This window comes from Scyliorhinus torazame, chromosome 5 (genome assembly GCF_047496885.1).
Source record: "Scyliorhinus torazame isolate Kashiwa2021f chromosome 5, sScyTor2.1, whole genome shotgun sequence".
Lineage (NCBI taxonomy): Eukaryota > Metazoa > Chordata > Chondrichthyes > Carcharhiniformes > Scyliorhinidae > Scyliorhinus > Scyliorhinus torazame.
Genome location: NC_092711.1, coordinates 246,426,793 through 246,449,123, shown reverse-complemented (window position 1 = coordinate 246,449,123; position 22,331 = coordinate 246,426,793). Strand labels below are relative to the sequence as shown.

Below are 22,331 nucleotides of genomic sequence, written 5' to 3'. Positions count from 1 at the left end.
AAAGGATCAGGACCCCACCATGGGTCGGTATTCCCTAGGCACACGCCCACTACCTATTAATGAAGAAGACAACAAGCTGCTCAATCAAACAAGAAAAAGTCCTGACCAGAATCCAGCATTCGGCTCAACCCCAGGCCCCCATGCACATAAGAAGCAAAACCCAGCCTCCCAGGATGTCTCTAATAAGTGCCTTCGAGAATTGACATCCCAAGCTCCAGGGGGCAACTGGGTACCAACCATAGCAACGAACCTGGCCTATCTCAGCATATTCTGACACACAGGAATCAGTACTCCCAGGACCTCCAGCACACCCCAAAACCTACACCCCAGTCAACCACACCAACCACACACTTGCGGCAGTGCATCCACCCCATTTTCCACTGATAATAAATTACACCAGCCTTAGCCAGGGAGACCCCATCACCAAAGAGAAGAAGAATTGTCAACACACCCAATAATCTGAGAGGGGGGGGGCAAATCCCTCTACCCCCGAGTACAATAAGGGGAACCTCCCACGAAGCACTTACCAGGATTTCTAACAGCACACTGCTCACCCAGGTGGAGAAGAAGAAACAAAATCCTTATGGAAGAACACCCGAGCTAATTTAGGAATATCAGCCACTACCCCGCACTGCACGCCATCACAAGAACGATATTAAGGGATAAAACAATGTTGCTTCACAAAGCACTGAGACAGGAACACGGCTTCCAAGTGGAAAACCCAACCACGATGAGGAGGACACTCAAGAAACCAACATATATGACCACTTGGAGGAGGAATCCTAGCTCCCCGGTCAAACCTACCCCCATACGAGGGAAGAGCACCGACAATGTGGAGGCATGGCAAACAGTCTCCCTCTGCAACAAATCAGTTAAGGATTGACCAAACCTACCTCGGCGTGCACTGCCACTCAATTCCTCCTATTCTAATAGCTCTAACGAAAAAAGACCCCCCCCCAAAAAAACACTACAACCTCAAGTAAGAGTCAGAAGGAACCCAGTCCTCCCCAAGATACATGATATACCCAGGCCATCGAAGGGGACAAGCACAGATTCTTAAATTCAAAATAACATAGAATAAAAATAAAGACCCAATATAGTTAGCTCTAACTGGGGAGCCGGAGGATTTCAATGAATTGAAGGCTGGCCTGAGCAGGGAAAGTGCTCTATCGAATACAAGGATTCTCCCCTGAGCTGCCACTATTCTCTCAAGTATGTTATTCTCTAAGTCTGAATAAAGATTGTAGACTTCCAGTTAACACAAATACTTTAATCAATGGGTTTGATCTGTTTCCAGAGCTTAACTAGATATAATACAGTCAACAGGTATGACCAACAGGTATGTCTGGCGTTGTGTGGCGAGGAACGTTTTGTGGACAAATGGACTCGGTCAAGTACAGTGTGGGAAATACTGGCTTTGTAGGACAAATCTCTAATAGATCCCAGCGGTTACGGCGAAAAAGTACTCCAGCAGACGATTTGACAATGTAGGACCGCGGTGCCTCCTGCCTGATCACCGTAGCTGACTCGGACCTCCGCTTTCTGGGTCCTTGACTCTGATGGCGTCACCTATTGTCAGTGGCTTGAGTGGGATTGCACGTTGATCGTAGTATAGTTTTTGTTTGAGCATATTGCCCGCATGTCGTCGAGAACCGGTGCGTCGCCGGGGTCTCGGAATTGCTTTGCCGGTAGGGCTGTCCGGGTGCCTTTGCCGAAGAGCATTTGCGCTGGCGACAGTCCTGAGCTCAATGGGGTTGCTCGGTACGATAACAGAGCTAGGTTGATGTCGGAACGTGACTCGGTTGACTTGCTGATGAGTCGTTTAATGATGTGGACACTTTTTTCCCCTGTTCCATTTGATTGCGGGTAGCGATTCTGTGTCGCACCGTTGTCTGACCTCGACTTTTTCCTGTGTTTGTGGTATTGATTCTGTATGTCATCGTTCGTGAAAGCTGTTTTTTTTGCTTGTTTGTTCTGGAGCAGATGTGAATGTGAGATTCTTTATCATGCCATGGCATGTTCGTAGTCTTGTCATTGTTTTGCAGTGTGCTGTGGCATTGTCCTTCACGTGCAGAGTTGTACCATCTTGTACAGGTTGTTGTTTCATTGTTGTTGTTTTTGTCGTTTCTGTCTTGGTTGTTTTTGTTGGCGTTCTTGTTGTTGCCGTTCTGGTTGTTCTTTTTTGTCACGCTTGTTGATTCTATTTTCTTTGTTTTCGCTTTTATTCATGTTCTTTTTCTTGTCATGCTTGTTGTTTCTGGGATGCTTTTTGTTGCTTTTGTCATTCTTGTTGCGCTGCATGTTGTTTTTGTTGTTGCTGTTGTTCTTGCTTCTGCTGTGCTTCTTGCGTTTTTTATTGTTCTTGTTGCACTCAATGAGTGTGCCATGTGGATGATTTGAGTCATTGTCACAGTTATTGGTGTCAGTGTCCTTTGTGGTATCTGCTACATTGAGCGTATCTTCTTGAGAATTGTGAGAATGATCTGATGTTGCATTGATGTTGGTGACATCAGTCATTTGTGGTGGATTTGATTCCTCTTCTTTGCTTACTTGGTACTCCTCTTCTTGAGGCATTTCTGGTTCACTTGAATTATCACTGATTTCTTGGTGCTCCTCTTTTGGAGTCATTTCAGGTTCATTTGAATCATCTGTGATCTCTTTGTGCTCCTTTCCTGGAGCCAAAATCTTCACAATTTCATTTTGTTGTGGGTCCTGGTGCTCCTCTTCTGGAGTCAAAATCTTCAAGATTTCTATTGACGTGGTCTCTCTGGACTCTTGGTGCTCCTCTTCTGGAGTCAAAATCTTCAGGATTTCTATTGACGAGGTCTCGCTGGACTCATGCGTGGCCGTCCTCTGATTATTGAGTGCTTCTGTGCAGATGAGCTGAGATATGTCAGTCTCGCTGTGATCCTGCACATCCTGTGTGGGAATTCTGATTTCTTCGTCACTTGTCTCACTTACAGTGGGTAGACATTCAGTCTCTTCTTCTGGTGGCTCAAATAAGCTTGATAGATCTTCATGGTCTTGTACATGCATGGCATCCGCTATGGTGTTTTCTTGCTTCCATCTTTGAGTCTGTCACCGAGCTGTCTGTGGAGGCTTGCGTCACTCTCTTTATGGAGGCTTGCGTCGCTCTCTTTGTGGAGTCCTTCATCACTGTCTTTGTGGAGTCTGTCGTCTCTCTCTCTGTGGAGTCTGTCACCGCTCTCTCTGTGGAGTCTGTCATCGCTCTCTCTGTGAAGTCTGACATCGCTCTCTCTGTGGAGTCTGTCATCGCTCTCTTTGTGGAGTCGTGCAGTGTTCTCGCTGTAGAGTTCTGTGCTCTCTGTGTGGCGTCGTCTTCGTCTTAGGTATTGCTGTCATCCAATGTACCGACGATCTGCCATGGCACCATTGGTATTGGATTCATCTACCATGAGAAGAGTCGTGTTGAGCTTTTCAACCGTGTTGCTGATGCTGTGATCAGGATCTCCGAATAACTCAGCCATGTCTGAGCAGTATTGTGTGTATTGTTCGATGAACAAATCATCGCTTTTTGTTTCGGAGTTGTGATCGTTCTCTTCATGTTTAATGAACAAATCATCTTGTGTGGAGGCTGGGACCCTTCGTGGTGCGTGGACCACTCTCTGTTTCTTGGCGTCAGGCCGCAGCATAATCCTGCACTCATGAGTCGAGATGTCACATATGCTGGGCTGAAGATTCCCCAATCCGAAGAACTCATCGTCGGGGTCTTCGCGGTACAACACCTCTAGTTGCGGTTCGGATTTGGTACTGGGGTAGCCACCTCCCAAGATGAAATCTTAGTCTGAGTCATAGTCTACAAGGACCATAACATCTTCGAAGGCGGTGCTTACTGCTTGTTCCAGGGTGTTGTGACAATTATTTTCAACTGCTGGTGTAAGTTCGGGCATTGTTCTGTCTTTTGAGGGAAGAAAATTGGGTTTTGCAGTTTTAAATTTCTTTTTGTTCATTTTCGTGCATTTCCCTTTTAAGTGGGCGTGGTCCTGGTCCTCTGATGTCATGACGCTTGTGGTGTCATGCGTAGGACTCGATTGCCCATGTGCACTCCGAGTTTCCTGTACTGTGCGCTCTTTTCGCAACTGCGCATGTGCCGCTCGGAACTTCCTTCAATCCTGCCTCTGCCTCGTGGTAAGATTTGGCACCGTTTTTTCCGATTTTCTTTTCTAGACAGTGATTCTGTGTTTGTAAAGACTGACAGTATTGACTTTGTTTTTGTTCATAAGCAAGGCATTTTTGTATAGCAGTTTCTAGAGTTAGATGCTTATTTTGTGATAGTTCTTCCCTCAAATTTTTATCAGATAGTCCAGAAATTAATTGATGCATTATCACAGTGCCTCTGAAATCAGCATAATCACAGCCTTATGGTATTAACTTGAGATTTGTAATAAAATCAGAGATGGGCCCTCCGTTTCTCTGACAAGAGTTAAATATTTCCAGCATCACACCAGCCTGACTGTTACAGCGGTTAGCAAATTTTTTAAGTAAACCGTCTACTTTGGTATTGTCTTTACCTTCTAAGTAATTAAAGCAATTATACTTTTCTCTAGCTTCATGCCCTCCTGTTGAGAGTAGTAGGGCTATTTTTGTTGCATCAGAGGCAGTGCTTAAATCATTAGCTGTGATAAATATTTGGAAGAGCTGTTCAAACATTTTCCAGTTATAACTTAAATTACCGTTTGTTTCCAGCTGCCATGGGATTCCAACAAGTTCCATCGAATCAGTTAGTCGTCAAGGATCCATTTGCTGCGAAGTCTTCCACAGTCGAATATCCGGTTTAAGTTTTCCTTCTCTTGCTGGTGTCTAGCTAGCTTTCTGAAATCACTCCGGGTACCATACGTTATTCTCGAAGTCTGAATAAAGTTTGTAAACTTCCAGTTAACACAAATACTTTATTCAATGGGTTTGTTCTGTTTCCAGAGCTTAACTAGATATAATACAGTCAACAGGTATGACCAGTGAAGCCAAGGTAAGCTGCCTATGCTGAGCTGTCTCTGTGTGCTGCTGCTCCCTAGCCCTGTGCTTCTGAAAGAGGCGGATCCTGCCTTGGGCTCGACCCTTTATACCCATCTCTGATGCTGCCCTCTAGTGATGCTGTGGCTGTTACATCTGTGCTGCAGTCCCTGGTGTATGTGCAGATGTATGTACAGATGTACAGATCACTACACCAAGCTCCAAAAACCTGCACCATAGAACCAAGATCATCATTCAGAACAACATTCTCAATGGAAATGAGTCGGCCATCATCCCATGCACACAGCACCGCCGGGGTGAAGGCCCGCTCACCAACAACAACACCACTGAAGCTGGGCCCCACGCTAACCAACTCCGACCACCACAGTCAAATGAGGATTCTCTACGATTAAAATCGGCTCCTCATTGCAAAACTCCAAGCAGGGTCATCCCGGGACATAGTGCAAGACATATATCCTAAAAAAAAGACAAATGTGAAACATATGCTAGGATAAAATAAAGGATTAAAAGACGAGCAGAGCCAGAGCTTGTGAAAATACAGCTACGCCTGCATTCATATCACGTGACCCCCCCCATCATTGAACATTTTTATGGCGGAAGTAGATAGATTCCTGTTAGGAAAGGGAGTCAAAGGTTATCAGGTATAGGTGGGAATGTGAAATTCGAAACACAAACATATCAGGCATGATCATATTGAATTACAGAGCAAGCTCGAGGGGTTGAATGGCCTGCCTCTGTTCCTATTTTGAATGTTCATATGCAATCTTTACATAACTTAAAAATGATAGAGAAAGGGCAGCATGGTGGTGCAGTGGTTAGCACTGCTGCCTACGGGGCAGAGGACCCGGGTTTGAACGTGGCCCTGATTCACGGTCCGTGTGGAGTTTGCACATTCTTCCCATGTCTTTGTGGGTTTCACCCCCACAACCCAAAGATGTGCAGGTTAGGTCAATTGGCCACGCTAAATTGCCCCTTAATTGGAAAAAAATAATTGGGTACTCTAAATTAAAAACAAAACGATAGAGCAGGCGGGAGACTCAGAAAATGCGCACACTGGGGTCAAGTTATGCAATAAAAATCCCGATAATATTTCTGGCTTTGGATGCCCGAATATTGCCAGTTTCTCCTCCTGCTCACCCTTCAACCATGCTACAGGCCATGAACTGACACTTCCCCGCATTAACTAAAGAAATCCTCAACTGGGGCAGCTCGGTGGCGCAGTAGTTAGCAATGCTGCCTCATGGCATGAGGTCCCAGGTTCGATCACAGCTCTGGGTCACTGTCCGTGTGGAGTTTGCACATTCTCCCCGTGTTGCGTGGGTTTCGCTCCCACAACCTAAAAAGATGTGCAGGGTAGGTGGATTGGCCCCGCTAAAATTGCCCCTTAATTGGAAAAAATTAATTGGGTACTCTAAATTTATAAAAAAGAAGAAATCCTCAACTACTGTCAGATCAAGTTGGGTGGAGCTTTGGAGACATTTTGATGGCAGCCACTTGTGGTACTGCACCTTGAAGGATTTGAATTACGCATCAGCCACAGTAGGTTCTGCACACTTTGCCTGCTGCATAGAATTTAGTGCAGGAGGAGGCCATTTGGTCCATTGAGTCTACATTGGCCTGTGAAAGAGTACCCTACTTAAGCCCATGCCTCCACCCTATCCCCGTAACCCAATAACCTACCTAACCTTTGGACACCAAGAGGCAATTTAGCACGGCCAATCCACCTAACCTGCACTATGGGAGGAAACCGGAGCACCCGGAGGAAACCCACGCAGACACGGGGAGAAAGCGCAAACGCCACACAGTCACCCATGGCCGGAATTGAACCCGGGTCACTGGAGCTTTGAGGCAGCAATGCTAACCACTGTGCCACCGTGCCGCCCAATGATGGAGTTCCTTACCATAGATACAGCTCCCTATTAATCTGTCACTCCAGGTCCTTCACAAGTGACTGTTCCCCACAATTCATTACTTCCATGGAGTGTGTTATAACCTGCCTACTTACCACTGGCTGGGGACTAATGGCAAACCCAATCCTTTGGGAGTATGAGCTTCCCCAATGAGGGGGGCGAAGAAATCATTAGCAGATTCCCTGCATAAATAAAGCTGGCCAGTTTGGAACCAGCTGGAGGAGAGTGAGCAGCAAGGAGTTGCTGCTGTTGTATATATATGTTATTGTAAATAAATATTATTTCTTTCTATCCTTCAACTCGTGCTGGATTCTTCGTGGCCCTCACAAAACTGGCAACGAGGATGGGATGTGAATAGCTGTCTACACTGCTAAAGCCACCTCCCTGGATTTTTGTTGGATACAGGTTGGAAGTTGTTTTCTATTACACCATGCCTCTGTATGGACGTTTGGATGTTTTTGACGGTGGACTGGAAAGCTGGAACCTGTACGCACAACGGATGCATGACTATTTCTGGGCAAACAACATCATCGAAAACGAGCGCCAGGTGGTCATATTGCTCACCGTCTGCGGCCTGCATACTTTTGGGGTGATTAGGAGCCTTACGTACTCAGCTGTGCCGGACACCAAAACGTTTGATGAACTTGTGAACTTAGTGGGGCAACATTTTAACCCAACCCCGTCCACGATAGTCCAGCGTTATCGGTTTAATACCACTGAGAGGACCCCAGGAGAATCCCTTGCCAATTTTCTATCCAGCCTACGCAGGATTGGGGAATACTGTGACTATGGTGAGACCTTGTCGGAAATGTTACCCGACTGTTTGGTTTGCGGTATTAACAATGCGGCCACCCAGAGAAAGTTGTTAGCTAACCAACATTGACTTTTCAGCAGGCCATTCAAATAGTATTGTCCCGAGAGAGCGCAGAACGGGGAGTGCAGGAGCTACAGGGAATGGAGGCGCATGCCTTGGGGCGCAACCCCTTCCGTCCAAAAGCGTCCCCCCGCACCCCTGCAGTACCTTGGGCGAGGCGACGTTCGGATCAATGCCAGTGGCCGTTGGACATTCCTCCCCAAAGGCAGCCTTCTCCAGAACTAATGGATGAGGAGCCATGTCCGTGTCAGACTTGTGGGCGCCGACCCCGTCGCGGACACCGGTCCTGGGGGGCGCCAGAGGCGCCGTCGTTCCAACAGAAACTGGGGCCAGCCCAGGGGCCGTACCTTCCATTTGGATGAACCTGCGGTGACTACTCCTGAGGACGTGGAGACGGAGGATGGCTGCCTGCAGCTGCATTGTGTGGCAGCTCCCCATGTGGCCCCCATTGAGGTGACATTGCGGGTCAATGGTCACCCGCTTGAGATGGAGTTGAACACTGGCGCAGTGGTCTCCGTGATCGCCCAGAGGACATTCGACCGCATCAAGCAGGGTATACAGACCCTTACATTAACCGACACACAGGCCAGGTTGGCCACCTACACAGGGGAACCATTGGACATTGCAGGAACTACGATGACCCCTGTTGTTTATGGACGCCAGGAGGGGCATTTCCCACTTATCGTGATGCGCGTCTACGGGCCCAGCCTGTTGGGTCGGGACTGGTTGCGCAATTTGCAGTTGCAGTGGCAACACATCCTCCAAAGAGTTTCTGGAGGGTTGACTGAGGTGCTAGGATGGTACCCAGATGTATTCCAGCCCGGTTTGGGGAAACTAAAAGGGGCCGTAGCCCATATCCAAATTGAACCAGGAGCCACGCCGCGCTATTTCCCGCTGTGCCCGGTGCCTTACTTGAGAAGGTAGAAGGGGAGCTCACTCGTTTGGAGACTTTGGGTATTATCAGGCCCGTCCGTTTCGCTGACTGGGCAGCACCAATTGTACCTATAATGAAGCCAGATGCCACAGTACGCATGTGCAGCGACTATAAACTTACAGTGAATACGGCTTCCCGGCTCGACCGATATCCAATGCCTCGCATAGAGGATCTCTACGCAAAGCTTGCAGGCGGACTCTCCTTCACAAAATTAGATATGAGTCACGCCTACCTACAGTTGGAACTGGACCCTGCCTCCTGACTATATGTAACGATTAATACACACCGGGGCCTGTATGAGTATACACGGTTGCCCTTTGGGGTATCCTCTGCCTGCGCTATTTTTCAACGCGTCATGGAGGGCATTTTGAGAGGTTTACCGCGTGTCGCTGTCTACTTAGACGACGTTTTGATTACAGGGATGTCGGAGCAGGAACATTTGGAAAATTTGGAGGCTGTCCTTAGACGCTTTTCAGAGGCTGGAGTCCGTTTACGTCACACAAAGTGCGTCTTTCAGACGAAGGAAGTAGTCTACCTGGGTTATCGGGTGGACCGCGAAGGTTTGCAGCCCGTCGCAGAGAAGGTGCGTGTAATTCAACAGGCCCCCGCCCCGACTGACTCTTCAAATCTTCGTTCTTTTCTCGGCCTCGTAAACTATTACGGGAAGTTCCTCGCCAATCTGGCGACTACACTGGCCCCATTGCACCTTCTGCTAAAGAAGAATCACACCTGGGTTTGTGGTCAGCCGCAAGAAACCGCTTTCCGGCGGGTAAAACAACAATTTTCATCGCCTGGGTTACTAACCCACTATGATCCTGGAAAGCCTTTGCTCGTCACATGTGATGCATCCCCGTATGGTATTGGGGCCGCCCACAAGATAGCTTTCTCCTCCCGCACATTGACTGCAGCGGAAAAGAAATACGCGCAGATCGAGGAGGAGGGCCGGGCGGTGGTCTTTGCGGTGAAACGCTTCCACCAGTACGTGTACGGCCGCCACTTCATTATCGTGACTGATCATAAGCCTCTGCTGGGACTTTTCCGAGAGGATAAGCCAATACCGCCCATTGCTTCCGCACGGATCCAGCGCTGGGCTTTGTTGCTTGCTGCATACGAGAATTCTCTGGACCATAAACCAGGAACCCAGATAGCAAATGCCGACGCACTGAGCCGATTGCCTTTATCGACCGGCCCCGTGTCGACCCCCACGACCAGTGAGGTGGTTGTAACCCTAAATTTTATGGACACCTTACCTGTCACGGCATCACATGTGAGTGGACCCAGACGGAGCCAGTCCTGTCAAAGGTTCGGCACATAGTCCTGTATGGTGGGCAGCATAGACAGCTCCCAGGCGAGTTGCGGGCATTTTCCTCCACGCTATCAGAAATTAGCGTGGAAGACGGTATCCTCTTGTGGTGGACGCATGTGATTGTCCCAGAAAAAGGACAGGAGCTGATACTAAGAGACTTGCACAATGGGCATCTGGGTGTGACCAAAATGAAAATGTTGGCCCGGAGTTATGTCTGGTGGCCACGCCTCGACACCGACATTGAGACGGTGGCCCAAAACTGCTCCATTTGCCAGAAGCATCAGAAGCTTCCACCGGCTGCACCCCTACATCACTGGGAAAGGCCAGGGCGTCCTTGGGCGCGCTTGCATGTGGATTTTGCCGGCCCTTTTCAAGGATCCATGTTCCTTCAATTAATCGATGCCCAGTCTAAATGATTAGCGGTGCATAAGATGGTAGGCACAACATCCTGCGCAACAATCGAGAAGATGCATTTGTCTTTCAGTACGCATGGCCTCGCCGAGGTGCTGGTCATGGACAACGGCACTCCATTCACAAGTGAGGAGTTTGCGAGGTTCATGAAGATGAACGGCATACGCCATATCCACACTGCCCCTTACCACCCAGCTTCAAATGGGTTGGCGGAGCGCGCAGTGCAGACATTCAAACGAGGCCTAAAGGAGCAGTCTTCTGGGTCGATGGACACGAGACTGGCTCGTTTTCTGTTTTCATATAGGACCACCCCACATGTGGTGATTGGGGTAGCTCCCGCGGAACTCCTAATGGGCCGGAGACTTTGCACCCGCCTTAGCATGGTTTTCCCGGACATTGGCGCAAAAGTACGCCGCACACAAGAACGGTAGGGACATGGTTTTTCTCAGCATCGGCCGATTCGGCAGTTTGCGCCCAGTGACCCAGTGTTCGTTCGGAATTTTGCTGGTGGTGCCCAGTGGGTCCCTGGCGTTATCTTTCACCAAATGGGCCCTATCTCTTACCAGGTGCAAGCCCAGGGTCGTCTCCAGCGGAAGCATGTAGACCACGTTTGGTCCAGAAGACCATCCCTTCCAAAGATTCCCGCCCCCGGAGCTCATTTCTACAGCCACAGAGACCAGACACAGTGGAGAGTATTCATTACAATCTTCCTATGGTGCCCCACTCAAAGCCTGCGCAGGTCGTTGCAGAACCGCGTGGAGATAGAGACGCCAAGATGACAGCGGACTGTGACTCCGAGATGTAGACACAGGACGCCTCAGAGGGGGAATCCTCGTGCCCACGGGCCATGGATGTACAACCGTTACGCCGTTCATCACGGAAGCACCGTTCTCCGTCTCGTTACACGCCGCCCGATCCAGCGCCGCATGCAAATGGTGTCTGGCCTGCGGCAAAACGTGTCCGACGCCCTCCTTCGCCAGGGTCTTCGGTGGATTCCTTGGACTTTGGGGGTGGAGGGATGTTAGAACCTGCCTGCTTACCACTGGCTGGGGACTAATGGCAATCCCACAATCCTTTGGGAGTATGAGCTTCCCCAATGAGGAGGGCGGAGAAATCATTAGCAGATTCCCTGCATAAATAAAGCTGGCCAATTTGGAACCGACTAGAGGAGAGTGAGCAGCAAGGAGTTGCTGCTGCTGTTGTGTATATATATGTTATTGTAAATAAATGTTATTTCTTTCTATCCTTGAACTCGTGCTGGATTCTTCGTGGCCCTCAGAAAAGAGTGCATTTCCACACTGGCAGCTCACCAACCGCATTGCTATCAAGCCCTGGGATAAAAAAATCTATTGGATCCCACACCAAGTGCTTCAATTACTCTGCGTGCCCCACCCATTATCACACACAATTAACACACAGCATGAAAATCACTTCCTGTATTTTATCCTTCATGCACTTTTTGTTCTCCTTAATTTAAGCGAAGAAATATTGAAGGAATGTTGGGCATACCCTCAGCTTCATTTCAAAGCCAATGTCACTTTTCTTCACATCAAAGGATGTTCTAGAGTTCTCAGCTATTTCAGACTTACGTCCGCCAGCAGTTATAATCAATAATGTATTACCCGTCAAGCTACTTATCCAATGTAACCTTGAATAGATCTACTTGCCCTTTCAACCTCCCACAATTAACTACTCCAAAAGGCAACCAGCCTATCAGTGGGGTACTGTTTTCTTACATCACACTTTTTACACTCATGCCCTGCTCCCTTGTTGAGATATCTGATACCAAATCGAATATCCCTGCCTGATTCACTATATCCATAAGCCTTACTCATTTCAACATCTTCATCAGACTCGCCCTCAGCCTTTCCCTGTCCAATGAGTTCTATTCCTATATGTTCTATTTTCTCACTTCCAATCATTCTAATCAACCTCCTCCTTACCTTTACCAGTTCAGCTGCATCCTTCTTGTACTGATGGACCCAAAGTGGTGCCCAAAGGATGAGTTGTGGCCTGACCTACTCTCTTTACAACGACAAGATAACTTCCTTTGATCTACACCTTTCTCCACTTTTCGGGCAACCCGACATGTCATTTTATTTTTTGACAGCTTCCAGATATTGACTCATTACCTTGAGGAATTTATTCATCATGATTTCTGGGTGTCTCTCCTAACTGGTATTTAAACAGAATCATTCATGGAACATATTGTGCAGAAGGAGGCCATTCGGCACATCGAGTTTGCACCGACCCACTTAAGCCCTCACTTCCACCCTATCCCCATAACCCAATAACCCTTCCTAACCTTTTTGGACACTAAGGGCAATTTAGCATGGCCAATCCACCAAACCTGCACATCTTTGGACTGTGGAAGGAAACCGGAGCACCCGGAGGAAACCCACGCAGCCACAGGGAGAACGTGCAGACTCCGCAAAGACAGTGACTCAGCGGGGAATCAAACCTGGGACCCTGGCACTGCGAAGCCACAGTGCTAGCCACTATTCTACCGTGCTGCCTATTAATCCAATTCCATTAATCCAATAATCCCCTGCCTACTTAATACCCCGAAATGCCTGATCTTCCACTTACCTATTTTAACTGCAAACGTCCAATTCTTTGCCCACCACCCCAAACAAACTAAACGCTCTTGGGGTTTATCCAATTTCCTACAGTATTAACAATGCCTTTCCTGAGATAGCTACAGCACGCTATTCGAGATAATTTATGCGGCCCTCCACCCAGAATGTTGACCATTTATCTACATTTTCTGTTTCTTATCACCCGATCGATCTCAACATTCTGCATCAATATCGTGTCTGTTGATTTATTTCAATTTCCCACGAGAGTCTTAGCAAAAAGAAGTTACTAAAATCCATGCTGGCACTCAATGGGAATCGAGGAACATGAATAGGCCATTCAGCCCCTTAAGCATGCAAGCCCAGTGAACAGATCATGTGGGACAGGCATGTGCCCCAGTTGACAATCCTTTATTGTTGTTACCTGGGGGCTGGTTGCTTTAGCTCAGTTGGTTGGACAACTGGTTCGTGATGCAGAGCAAGGCCAGCAGCACAGGTTCAATTCCTGTACCGGCTGAGGTTATTCATGAATAATAATCTTTATTGTCACAAGTAGGCTTACATTAACACTGCAATGAAATTACTGTGATAAGCCCCTAGTTGCTACATTCCGTCACCTGTTCGGGTACACGGAGGGAGAATTCAGAATGTCCACATTACCTAACAGCACGTCTTTGGGACTTGTGGGAGGAAACCGGAGCACCCGGAGGTAGCCCAGGCAGACACGGGGAGAACGTGCAGATTCCGCACAGACAGTGACCCCAGCCGGGAATCGAACCTAGGACCCTGGCGCTGTGAAGTAACAGTGCTAACCACTGTGCTACCATGCCGCCCAAATGCTACCACTGTGCTACCGAATGCCTGCCTTCTCAACCTTGCCCCTCACCTGAGATGTGGTAATATCAGGTTAAACCACCACCAGCCAGCTCTCCCCCTCAAAGGAGAAAGCAGCCGATGGTCATCTGGGAGTATGACGACTTTACCGTACGGTTGTTACCAGTAACATTTTGACACTGAGGATGCCCACAGCCAGCAATATCACTCACGATTCTCTGCTCCATTAGGATGGTTCGGTGGGTGAGGTATTGCTCAAAAAAAAAGAAAATCATGCATGGTCAGAGGACAGAGGCAAATGGAGAATTAGGTACCGTTGTCCCAGAATTTGGATTTTTACTGGCAAACTCATTCCACATTTATCATCAAGGTAATTCCAGTCACTATCGCAAACCCATTCACTCACAACCAACCCCAGAGTGAGATTTACACCAATACAACCACATTATACACAGGTAAGGTTGCGAAAGGCTCACCTTCTGTATCCGCATTCATTTTGTCACCAGCCTCTTGTGGAATTTTCATTCGATGGCGTCGCCCAGGAACTCCTTGGAACCGATGGTCTGAAATTAACAAAATAAAATAAAGAACTAGCAGCCCCGCACACAAAGCCGCCTATTGTGTTTACCATTATCTCACCCCCCCCCCCCCCCCCCCCGGCCTGACACAGAAACAAATGGTTCAAAGGCCAACAATTCCCCCCCGCGCACTGCAGCTAAAGGGCGGATAATTCACTTCGCTGCAAATGACTGAAGACGAATGAGATATTTTCTGATGCTGGCTGAGCTCTCACCATCTACCGATCAGACTGACCACAGCAACATCACCGCCTCCGACAATTGTGGCATTTTGCTATCAATCTCAGCACAGATACTCGGGGCAATCCCAATCTAATCCATTGCTCATGAGGACCCCCCCTACCCTCTTTCCCCAGTATCAGCTCCTTCTGCCAGCCCCGGCTCACAGACTACCTGCCCCACGCTCCACACTCTCTTTCCCCTGGTAACTAATGGAAATGCTCGGGCTTTGCCCAGAGGAAGCCGGAACCAAGCAGCATCACTAACCTGCGCTGAAAGCAGCTCCTGCTCGCAGCCTGCTCTGATCAACACTGAGCTGGTGCGTCAGCCCGCAGTGCGCAGTCAGAGGATGGGGAGAGACCGCCTTACTACACCCTCCTTGTCACTGTACCCCCACTGTCACCGTACCCCCACTCTCACTGCACCCTCACTGTCACTGTACCGTCACTGTCACTGCATTCCCACTGTCACTGTACCCTTCTGTCACTGCACTGTCACTGCACCCCCACTGTCACAACACCCCCATTGGCACTGTACCCCACTGTCACTGTACTCCCAATGTCAGTGTACCCCCACAAGGTCACTGAACCCCCACTGTCACTGCACCCCCACACTGTCACTGCACCCCCACACTGTCACTGCACCCCACACTGTATCTGCACCCCCACAGTCACTGCACCCCCACACTGTATCTTCACCCCCAGTCACTGCACCCCCACACTGTCACTGCACCCCACACTGTATCTGCACCCCCACACTGTCACTGTACCCCCACATTGTAACTGTACCCCCACACTGCCACTACACCCACTACCCACAGTCACTGTACCTCCACACTGTCACTGCAACCCCACTGTCATTGTTCCCAACACTGTCACTGTCCCCCACACTGCCACTGTCCCCCACACTGCCACTGTGCCCCACACTGCCACTGTTCCCCACACTGTCACTGTTCCCCACACTGTCACTGTTCCCCACACTGTCACTACACCCCCACACTATCACTGCAACCCTACACTGTCACTGTACCCCACACTGTCACTGCACCTGTACTGTCAGTCACTGCAGCCCCACATTGTCACTGTTACTGCACGCCACAATGTTGCTGTACTGCCCCATTGCCAATGTCACTGCAGTGGTGTAGTATTGTTGTTGCTAGATTAGTAATCCAGAGTCCCAGGGTAATGATCTGGGGACCCGGGTTCATATCCCACCATGCAGATAGTGGAAATTAAACACAATAAAATAAAAGTCTAATTATGACCTTGAAACCATTGTTGATTTTTGTAAAAACCCATTGGTTCACTTAAATGCCCTCTGAAATGGCCTAGTGAGCCATTCAGTTGTATTCAACCACTATGAAAACACAAAAAAGAAATGAAACCAGACGGACCACTGGGAACAACAATGGCAATCCCAGCCCTATTGACATTGGAAGGTCCTCCTTACTAAGACCATGGTGCTTGTGCCAAAGTCGGGAGAGCTGTCTCACAAACTAGTTAAGCAACAGCCTGACCATAAGACATAGGAGCAGAATTAGGCCACTCGGCTCATCGAGTCTGCTCTGCCATTCAATCATGGCTGATATTTTTTCATCCCCATTCTCCTGCCTTCTCCCCATAACCCCTGATCCCCTTATTAATCAAGAATCTATCTATCTCTGTCTTAAAGACACTCAGTGAATTGGTCTCCACAGCCTTCTGCGGCAAAGAGCTCCACAGATACACCACCCTCTGGCTGAAGAAATTCCTCCTCATCTCTGTTTTAAAGGATCGTCCCTTTAATCTGAGAGTGTGTCCTCAGGTTCTAGTTTTTCCTACAAGTGGAAACATCCTCTCCACGTCCACTCTATCCAGGCCACGCAGTATCTTCTACGTTTCAATAAGATCACCCCCCTCATCCTTCTAAACTCCAACGAGTACAGACCCAGAGTCCTCAAACGTTCCTCTTATGACAAGTTCGTCATTCCAGGAATCATTCTTGTGAACATCCTCTGGACCCTTTCCAAAGCCAGCACATCCTGCCTTAGATATGGGGCCCAAAACTGCTCACAATACTCCAAATGGAGTCTGACCAGAGCCGAAGTACATCCCTGGTCTTATATTCTAGCTCTCTTGACATGAATGCTAACATTGCATTTGCTTTCTTAACTGCCGACTGAACCTGCACATTTACCTTATCGTGATCAAGGTCTCCCAAGTCCCTTTGTGCTTCTGCTTTCCGAAGCATTTCCTCATTTAGAAAATAGTCTAGCCTAGATTCCTCCTTCCAAAGTGCATAACCTCACACTTTTCCACATTGTATTTCATTTGCCACTTCATTGCCCACTCTCCTAGCTTGTCCAAGTCCTTCTGCAGCCCACTTGCTTCCTCAATACTTCCTGTCCCTCGACAGATCTTTGTATCATCTGCAAACTTAGCAACAGTGCCTTCAGTACCTTCTTCGAGATCATTAATGTATATAGTCATAGTCATACTCTCAGAATCATGCCTTAGACCTGTCCCAGACACCACACTCCGGGCAGGACAGACCCAGCAGAGGTGACGGCACAGTGGTATACAGTCGGGAGGGAGTTGCCCTGGGAGTCCTCAGCATCAACCCTGGCTCCCATAAAGTCTCATGGCTTCAGATTAAACATGGGCAAGGTAACCTCTTGCTGATTACCATGTGAGTGTAGTGACAGCATGGTTGTGTTGTTATTCACTGACTGACCACTAGGAGTATCACTAGTATATAAGTGAATGTAAAAGTCAGCTGACCCCTCAGACTAGCTGGAGAAAGTTGAAGCGAGAGAGGTCGTTTGGCAAGATTTTACTGTTTTTAGTCTGTTGTCTTGTATATAGTTTACCCACAGTTAAAGTTAATAAATCATTTATAACTTTAGCTCAAGTGTTCTTGTAATAAATCAGGCCATCCGACAAGAATATTACACGGTACCAGGAATGGTGGTGAAAAAAACTATCAGCCTGCCATAGAGATTTGAAGAATTTCCAGACTGCAGAATTAACAGCATGGGGTCGTTGAAGCTACCAACGAGTCTCAGATTTCATGGTAATGTGGACAGCAACTGGCAAGTGTTTAAACAACAATTTAATCTGTTTCTTACTACAGTAAATTTAGAAGATCAATCAGATTCACGTAAGGTAGCACTGGTCCTCACAGCGGCAGGGCCAGAAGCAATTGTTGTGTTTAATACATTTAAATTTGTAAACCTGTAATTTTTCTGCGGTGGAATCTTCCGTGAGTTGGGACCAGATTGTGTTTGGTGTGAACGAAAAAAAGCTGACGGAATGGTTGCTGAGGGAATCGGAGCTGAATTTGGAACAAACAGTTAAGATTTGTCAGGCTCACGAACTAGCAGCACAGCATTCTGAAATGTTTCTCAGTAATGGCGGCGGCGTCTTTTTGGAGGAAAAAGCTCCAAAAAGGCGTGAAACTTCTGAAAAAAGGCAGTAACATTCCTGCACCTCCTCGCTCACCAGGTTAAAGATCAGGACGAAGTATTTCTGTGTAAAAGGTGTGGTCATAGGCACAAATTAAGGCTGTGTCCAGCGTTTGGCAAGTTTTGTTCCAGACGCAAAGGAAAAAATAATTTTTCTCAGAATTGTTACTCTCAGCTCAGCCCCAAACCAGTCAGCACAGTGGAAGACACAATCTCCAGTGATGAAATATCATTGTTTGTTGGAGTAATAACAAAGAAGAATAAATTTTTGGAGACATCAAAAAATTCTCCAGCACTTAAAAAAAATGCAACTGATACTGCATTTAAAATAAATGGGGTTGATGAGGACAAATGGCTGCTACAACTTGAAGTGAACAATACAGTGGTCCAATTGAAGTTAGACACTGGTGCCAAAGTCAATTTAATCAGTATGACTGATTTTAAAAGTCTAAAAATTCAGTCGATTAGAAGAAATCACAAAATACCTCAGAGATTATAATGGTTCAAGCATTAAATGTTATGGTGCTTGTGACCTGAGTGTGGTGGTGAAGAACACAGTTTATTCCGCCCCATTCAATATTTTATCCAAGGGCTTTGATTCATTATTAGGTGACCAGTCCTGCGAAGAATTAGGTCTGGTGCAGTTGGTGTATAGCATCCACAACGGATTGGATCAACACTCCAATGATTCTGAGAACATTATCAGCAAATTCACATGTGTTCACAGGTTTTGGTCAACTACCATTCACCTATAAAGATACAACTCAAAGAGGATGCAAAACCTGTGATGCAGGCACCCAGAAGAGTAACTGCTCCTCTTCGGGATCGCCTCAAAAAGGAGCTAGACAGAAGGACAAAATTAAAAGTCATCAGAAAAATAGAAGAACCTACCGACTGGGTAAACTCCATGGTTTGTGCAAAGAAAAAGAATGGCGATATTCACATATACATGGATCCTAAAGATCTCAACAAAAATATCAAAAGAGAACACTACCAAATACCAAAGCGTGAGGAAATCACATCTGAGATGGCTGGTGCACAATTCTTTACCAAACCAGACACATCTCAGGGTTTCTGGCAACTAAAGCTAGAGGAACAGAGTACAAAATGCTGCACTTTCAATATGCCATTTGGACGGTACTGCTGTCTGAGAATGCCATAATTTTGGCATCAGAAAATTTTCACCATGCCATGGAGCACATGATCGAAGGCATTGAAGGTGTATGTGTGTACGTGGATGATATCATCGTTTGGGGCTCAACCATAGAAGAGCACAATACGAGGTTGCTTAAAGTTCTAACAGGCATCAGGAGAAAGGGGCTGAAGCTCAACAAACAAAAGTGACAATTTGGAGTAACTGAAGTCACATTCCTAGGTGACAAGCTCTCATCGCATAGCATTGAACCTGACAAGGACAAAATCCAAGCAATTCTCAACATGCCAAAACTACACGACAAGAAAGCCATCTTAAGAATAATGGGTTTGATCAATTTTATAGGAAAATTCATTCCAAACCAGACAGCAAAAAGAACACATCTATGTGATCTCCTGCACAACGGATTTCACTTGGACTGAGCAACATGAGCAAGAGTGGAAGAAGCTCAAAACTTCACTAACCACCACGCCAGTTTCACGCTTTTTGACCATGATTAAAGTGTCAACAGACCATCCAAAGATGGTTTGGAAGCAGTTCTTCTGCAACTCGAGCATGATGATTGGAAACTAGTCGCATGTGCATCACAATCCATGATGACAACAAAGCAGAGGTACACACAAATCGAAAACAAATGCCTGGGTTTAGTTGTAGGCTTGGAGAAATTCCATGACTATGTCTATGGGCTTCCAACTTTCACAGTTGAGTCAGATCACCGTCCTTTGGTTAACATCATCAAACAAAATCACAACCATATGTCTTCATGCATTCAGAAGTTGATGATGAAGTTACAACACTATGACTTCAATCTCATCTCCACGCCAGGCAACTATTTGTTCTTAGCTGATGCATTATCGAGAGCATCGATGCAAAGTATTGGTGGTGAGATTACGGAGGATGTAGATCGACATGTCAATCTTATTTCTACACTACTACCAGTATCAGATGCAAATCTATGTGAGATTCAAGAAAAGACCAGGAAGGATCAATCTTTTCAAGAGGTTATGAGAAACATCAACTCACACTGGCCCAGAAGTCAATTTATGGAGTTCTACAATATAAGATCTGAACTCGGTATCATTAACGGAGTTCTTCGTTTGAACACTATAGTCATACCTCAATCTCTTCGCAAAGATGTACGTAAGAGGATACACAAAGGACATCTCAGGATTGAGACGTGTAAACGGAGACCTCATGACTCTGTTTACTGGCCAGGTATAAACCAGGATATTGACAGGATGGTCAGTTGTTGTGACACATGCCAGATGCATCGTTGCAAGCAAACAAGAGAACGTATGCAAATATCTGATTTACCTATGGAACCAGAGCAGAAGATCGCTACTGATCTCTTTCACCTATGAGGGAAAGATTATTTAACGATCATAGACTATTTTTCAAACTATCTCAAAATGGCTCCACTGTCAAGCATAACGGCAAGCAGTGTAATACTGCATACCAAGTCCATTTTTGCCAGACACGAAATTCCGCACGTCGTCATGAGTGACAATGGTCCTTCTTTTAGCTGTAAAGAGTGGCAATACTTCGGAGTCACGTATGATTTCAATCATGTCACGTCGAGTCAATTGTTCCCTCAAGCCAATGGAAAAGCCGGAAAATGTGTACATATTGTTAAGCAATTGTTGAGGAAAGCAATGGACAGCCAATCTGATCCATATCTCGTACAATTGAGTTACAGAGCATCACCATGGTCACATGGTAGATCGCCAGCAGAGTTACTCATGAATAGAAGGTTACGCAATACTTGGCAAAGAAGGAGCGGTACTGCAGGAAATGCAAAACATTGAAGAGAAACAAAAGCAGCTATATGATAGAATGTCGAGAACTTTACCACCTCTGGGTAGTGATGACATGGTGAGAGTAGACGATTCAGGCAATTGGTCAAAAAAAGCCATTGTAGGGGGTCACATGGCGCAATGGTTCACACTGGGACTACAGCGCAGAGGACCCGGGTTCGAATCCCGGCCCTGGGACACTGTCCGTGTGGAGTTTGCACATTCTCCCCGTGTCTGCGTGGGTTTCACCCCCACAACCCAAAGATGTGCAGGTTAGGTGGATTGGCTATGCTAAATTGCCCCTCAATCGGGGAAAAAAAAAAAATTGGGTATTCTAAATTTATTTTTAAAAAGCCATTGTACTTGAAGTAGCACCTCGTTCCTACAATGTACAGATGGTTTGGTTTTAAGAAGAAACCATCGCGCACTATTGAAAACCAGAGAAGACTTTCACAATAACATGATGGATGACGAATTTACATCATAATCAATGCAAGCTGCAGTGTCAGATAGTTCAGCAGTTCCTGAGCATGAGAATGTCATGGAGAACGTTGAATCTCCAAGTTCTGAGCAGCAAGGTCAATTGTAATTCACTGACTGACCACTAATAAGTGAATGTTAAAGTCAGCTGACCCCTCAGACTAGTTAGAAGTTGGAGAGGTTGCTTGGCATGATTTTACTATTTTTCATCTGCTGTCTTGCAGATAGTTTACCCACAGTTAGTTAATAAATCGTCTATACCTTTAGCTACAAGTGAGCACAGTGGTTAGCACTGCTGCCTCACGACGATGAGGTCCCAGGTTCGATCCTGGCCCTGGGTCACTGTCCGTGTGGAGTTTTCACATTCTCTGTGTCTGCATGGGTTTCGCCCCCACAACCCAAAGATGTGCAGGCTAGGTGGATTGGCCATGCTAAAAATTGCCCCTTAATTGGAAAAATGAATTGGATACTCTAAATTTTTTTTAAAAATTAAATTAGCTACTAGTGTTCTTGTAATAAATCAGGCCATTCGACAAGAACATTACAGTACAGTCCACCATCAGCTGATGAATCAGTATTCCTCCACTCGGAGGAAGTACTGAGGGTGACAAGGGCATAGAATATGCTCTGGGTGGGGGACTTCAATGTTCATCACCAAGAGTGGCTCAGTAGTACCACCACAGACTAAACTGGCCGGGTTCTAATGGACAAAGCTGTTAGACTGGGACTGCAGCAGGTGGTGAGGGAGCCAACAAGATAGAAATACATACTTGCTCTCATTCTCACCAACCTGCCTGCTGCAGATGCATCTGCCCATGACAGCATCAGT

At 46.9% G+C, this 22,331-nt stretch overlaps 1 protein-coding gene across 4 annotated transcripts in view; it reads right to left on the bottom strand.

Annotated features, from left to right (window-relative positions):
* LOC140421016 (short coiled-coil protein B-like) overlaps window positions 1-15,071 on the bottom strand; it is a 96,183-nt gene extending 81,112 nt beyond the window's left edge. The window contains exons 1-2 of one of the 4 annotated variants that reach the window (XM_072505300.1): window positions 14,902-15,071; window positions 14,314-14,400 (exon numbers count right to left, since the gene is read on the bottom strand). In XM_072505300.1, the coding sequence (XP_072361401.1) occupies window positions 14,314-14,362 (49 nt within the window). In that variant the 5' untranslated portion in view covers window positions 14,363-14,400; window positions 14,902-15,071. Of the gene's footprint in view, window positions 1-14,313; window positions 14,401-14,630; window positions 14,791-14,901 lie in introns of those variants that run through there. The other 3 variants (XM_072505301.1, XM_072505298.1, XM_072505299.1) reach the window with 3 other exon arrangements.
* Between the last annotated feature and the right edge of the window lie 7,260 nt (window positions 15,072-22,331).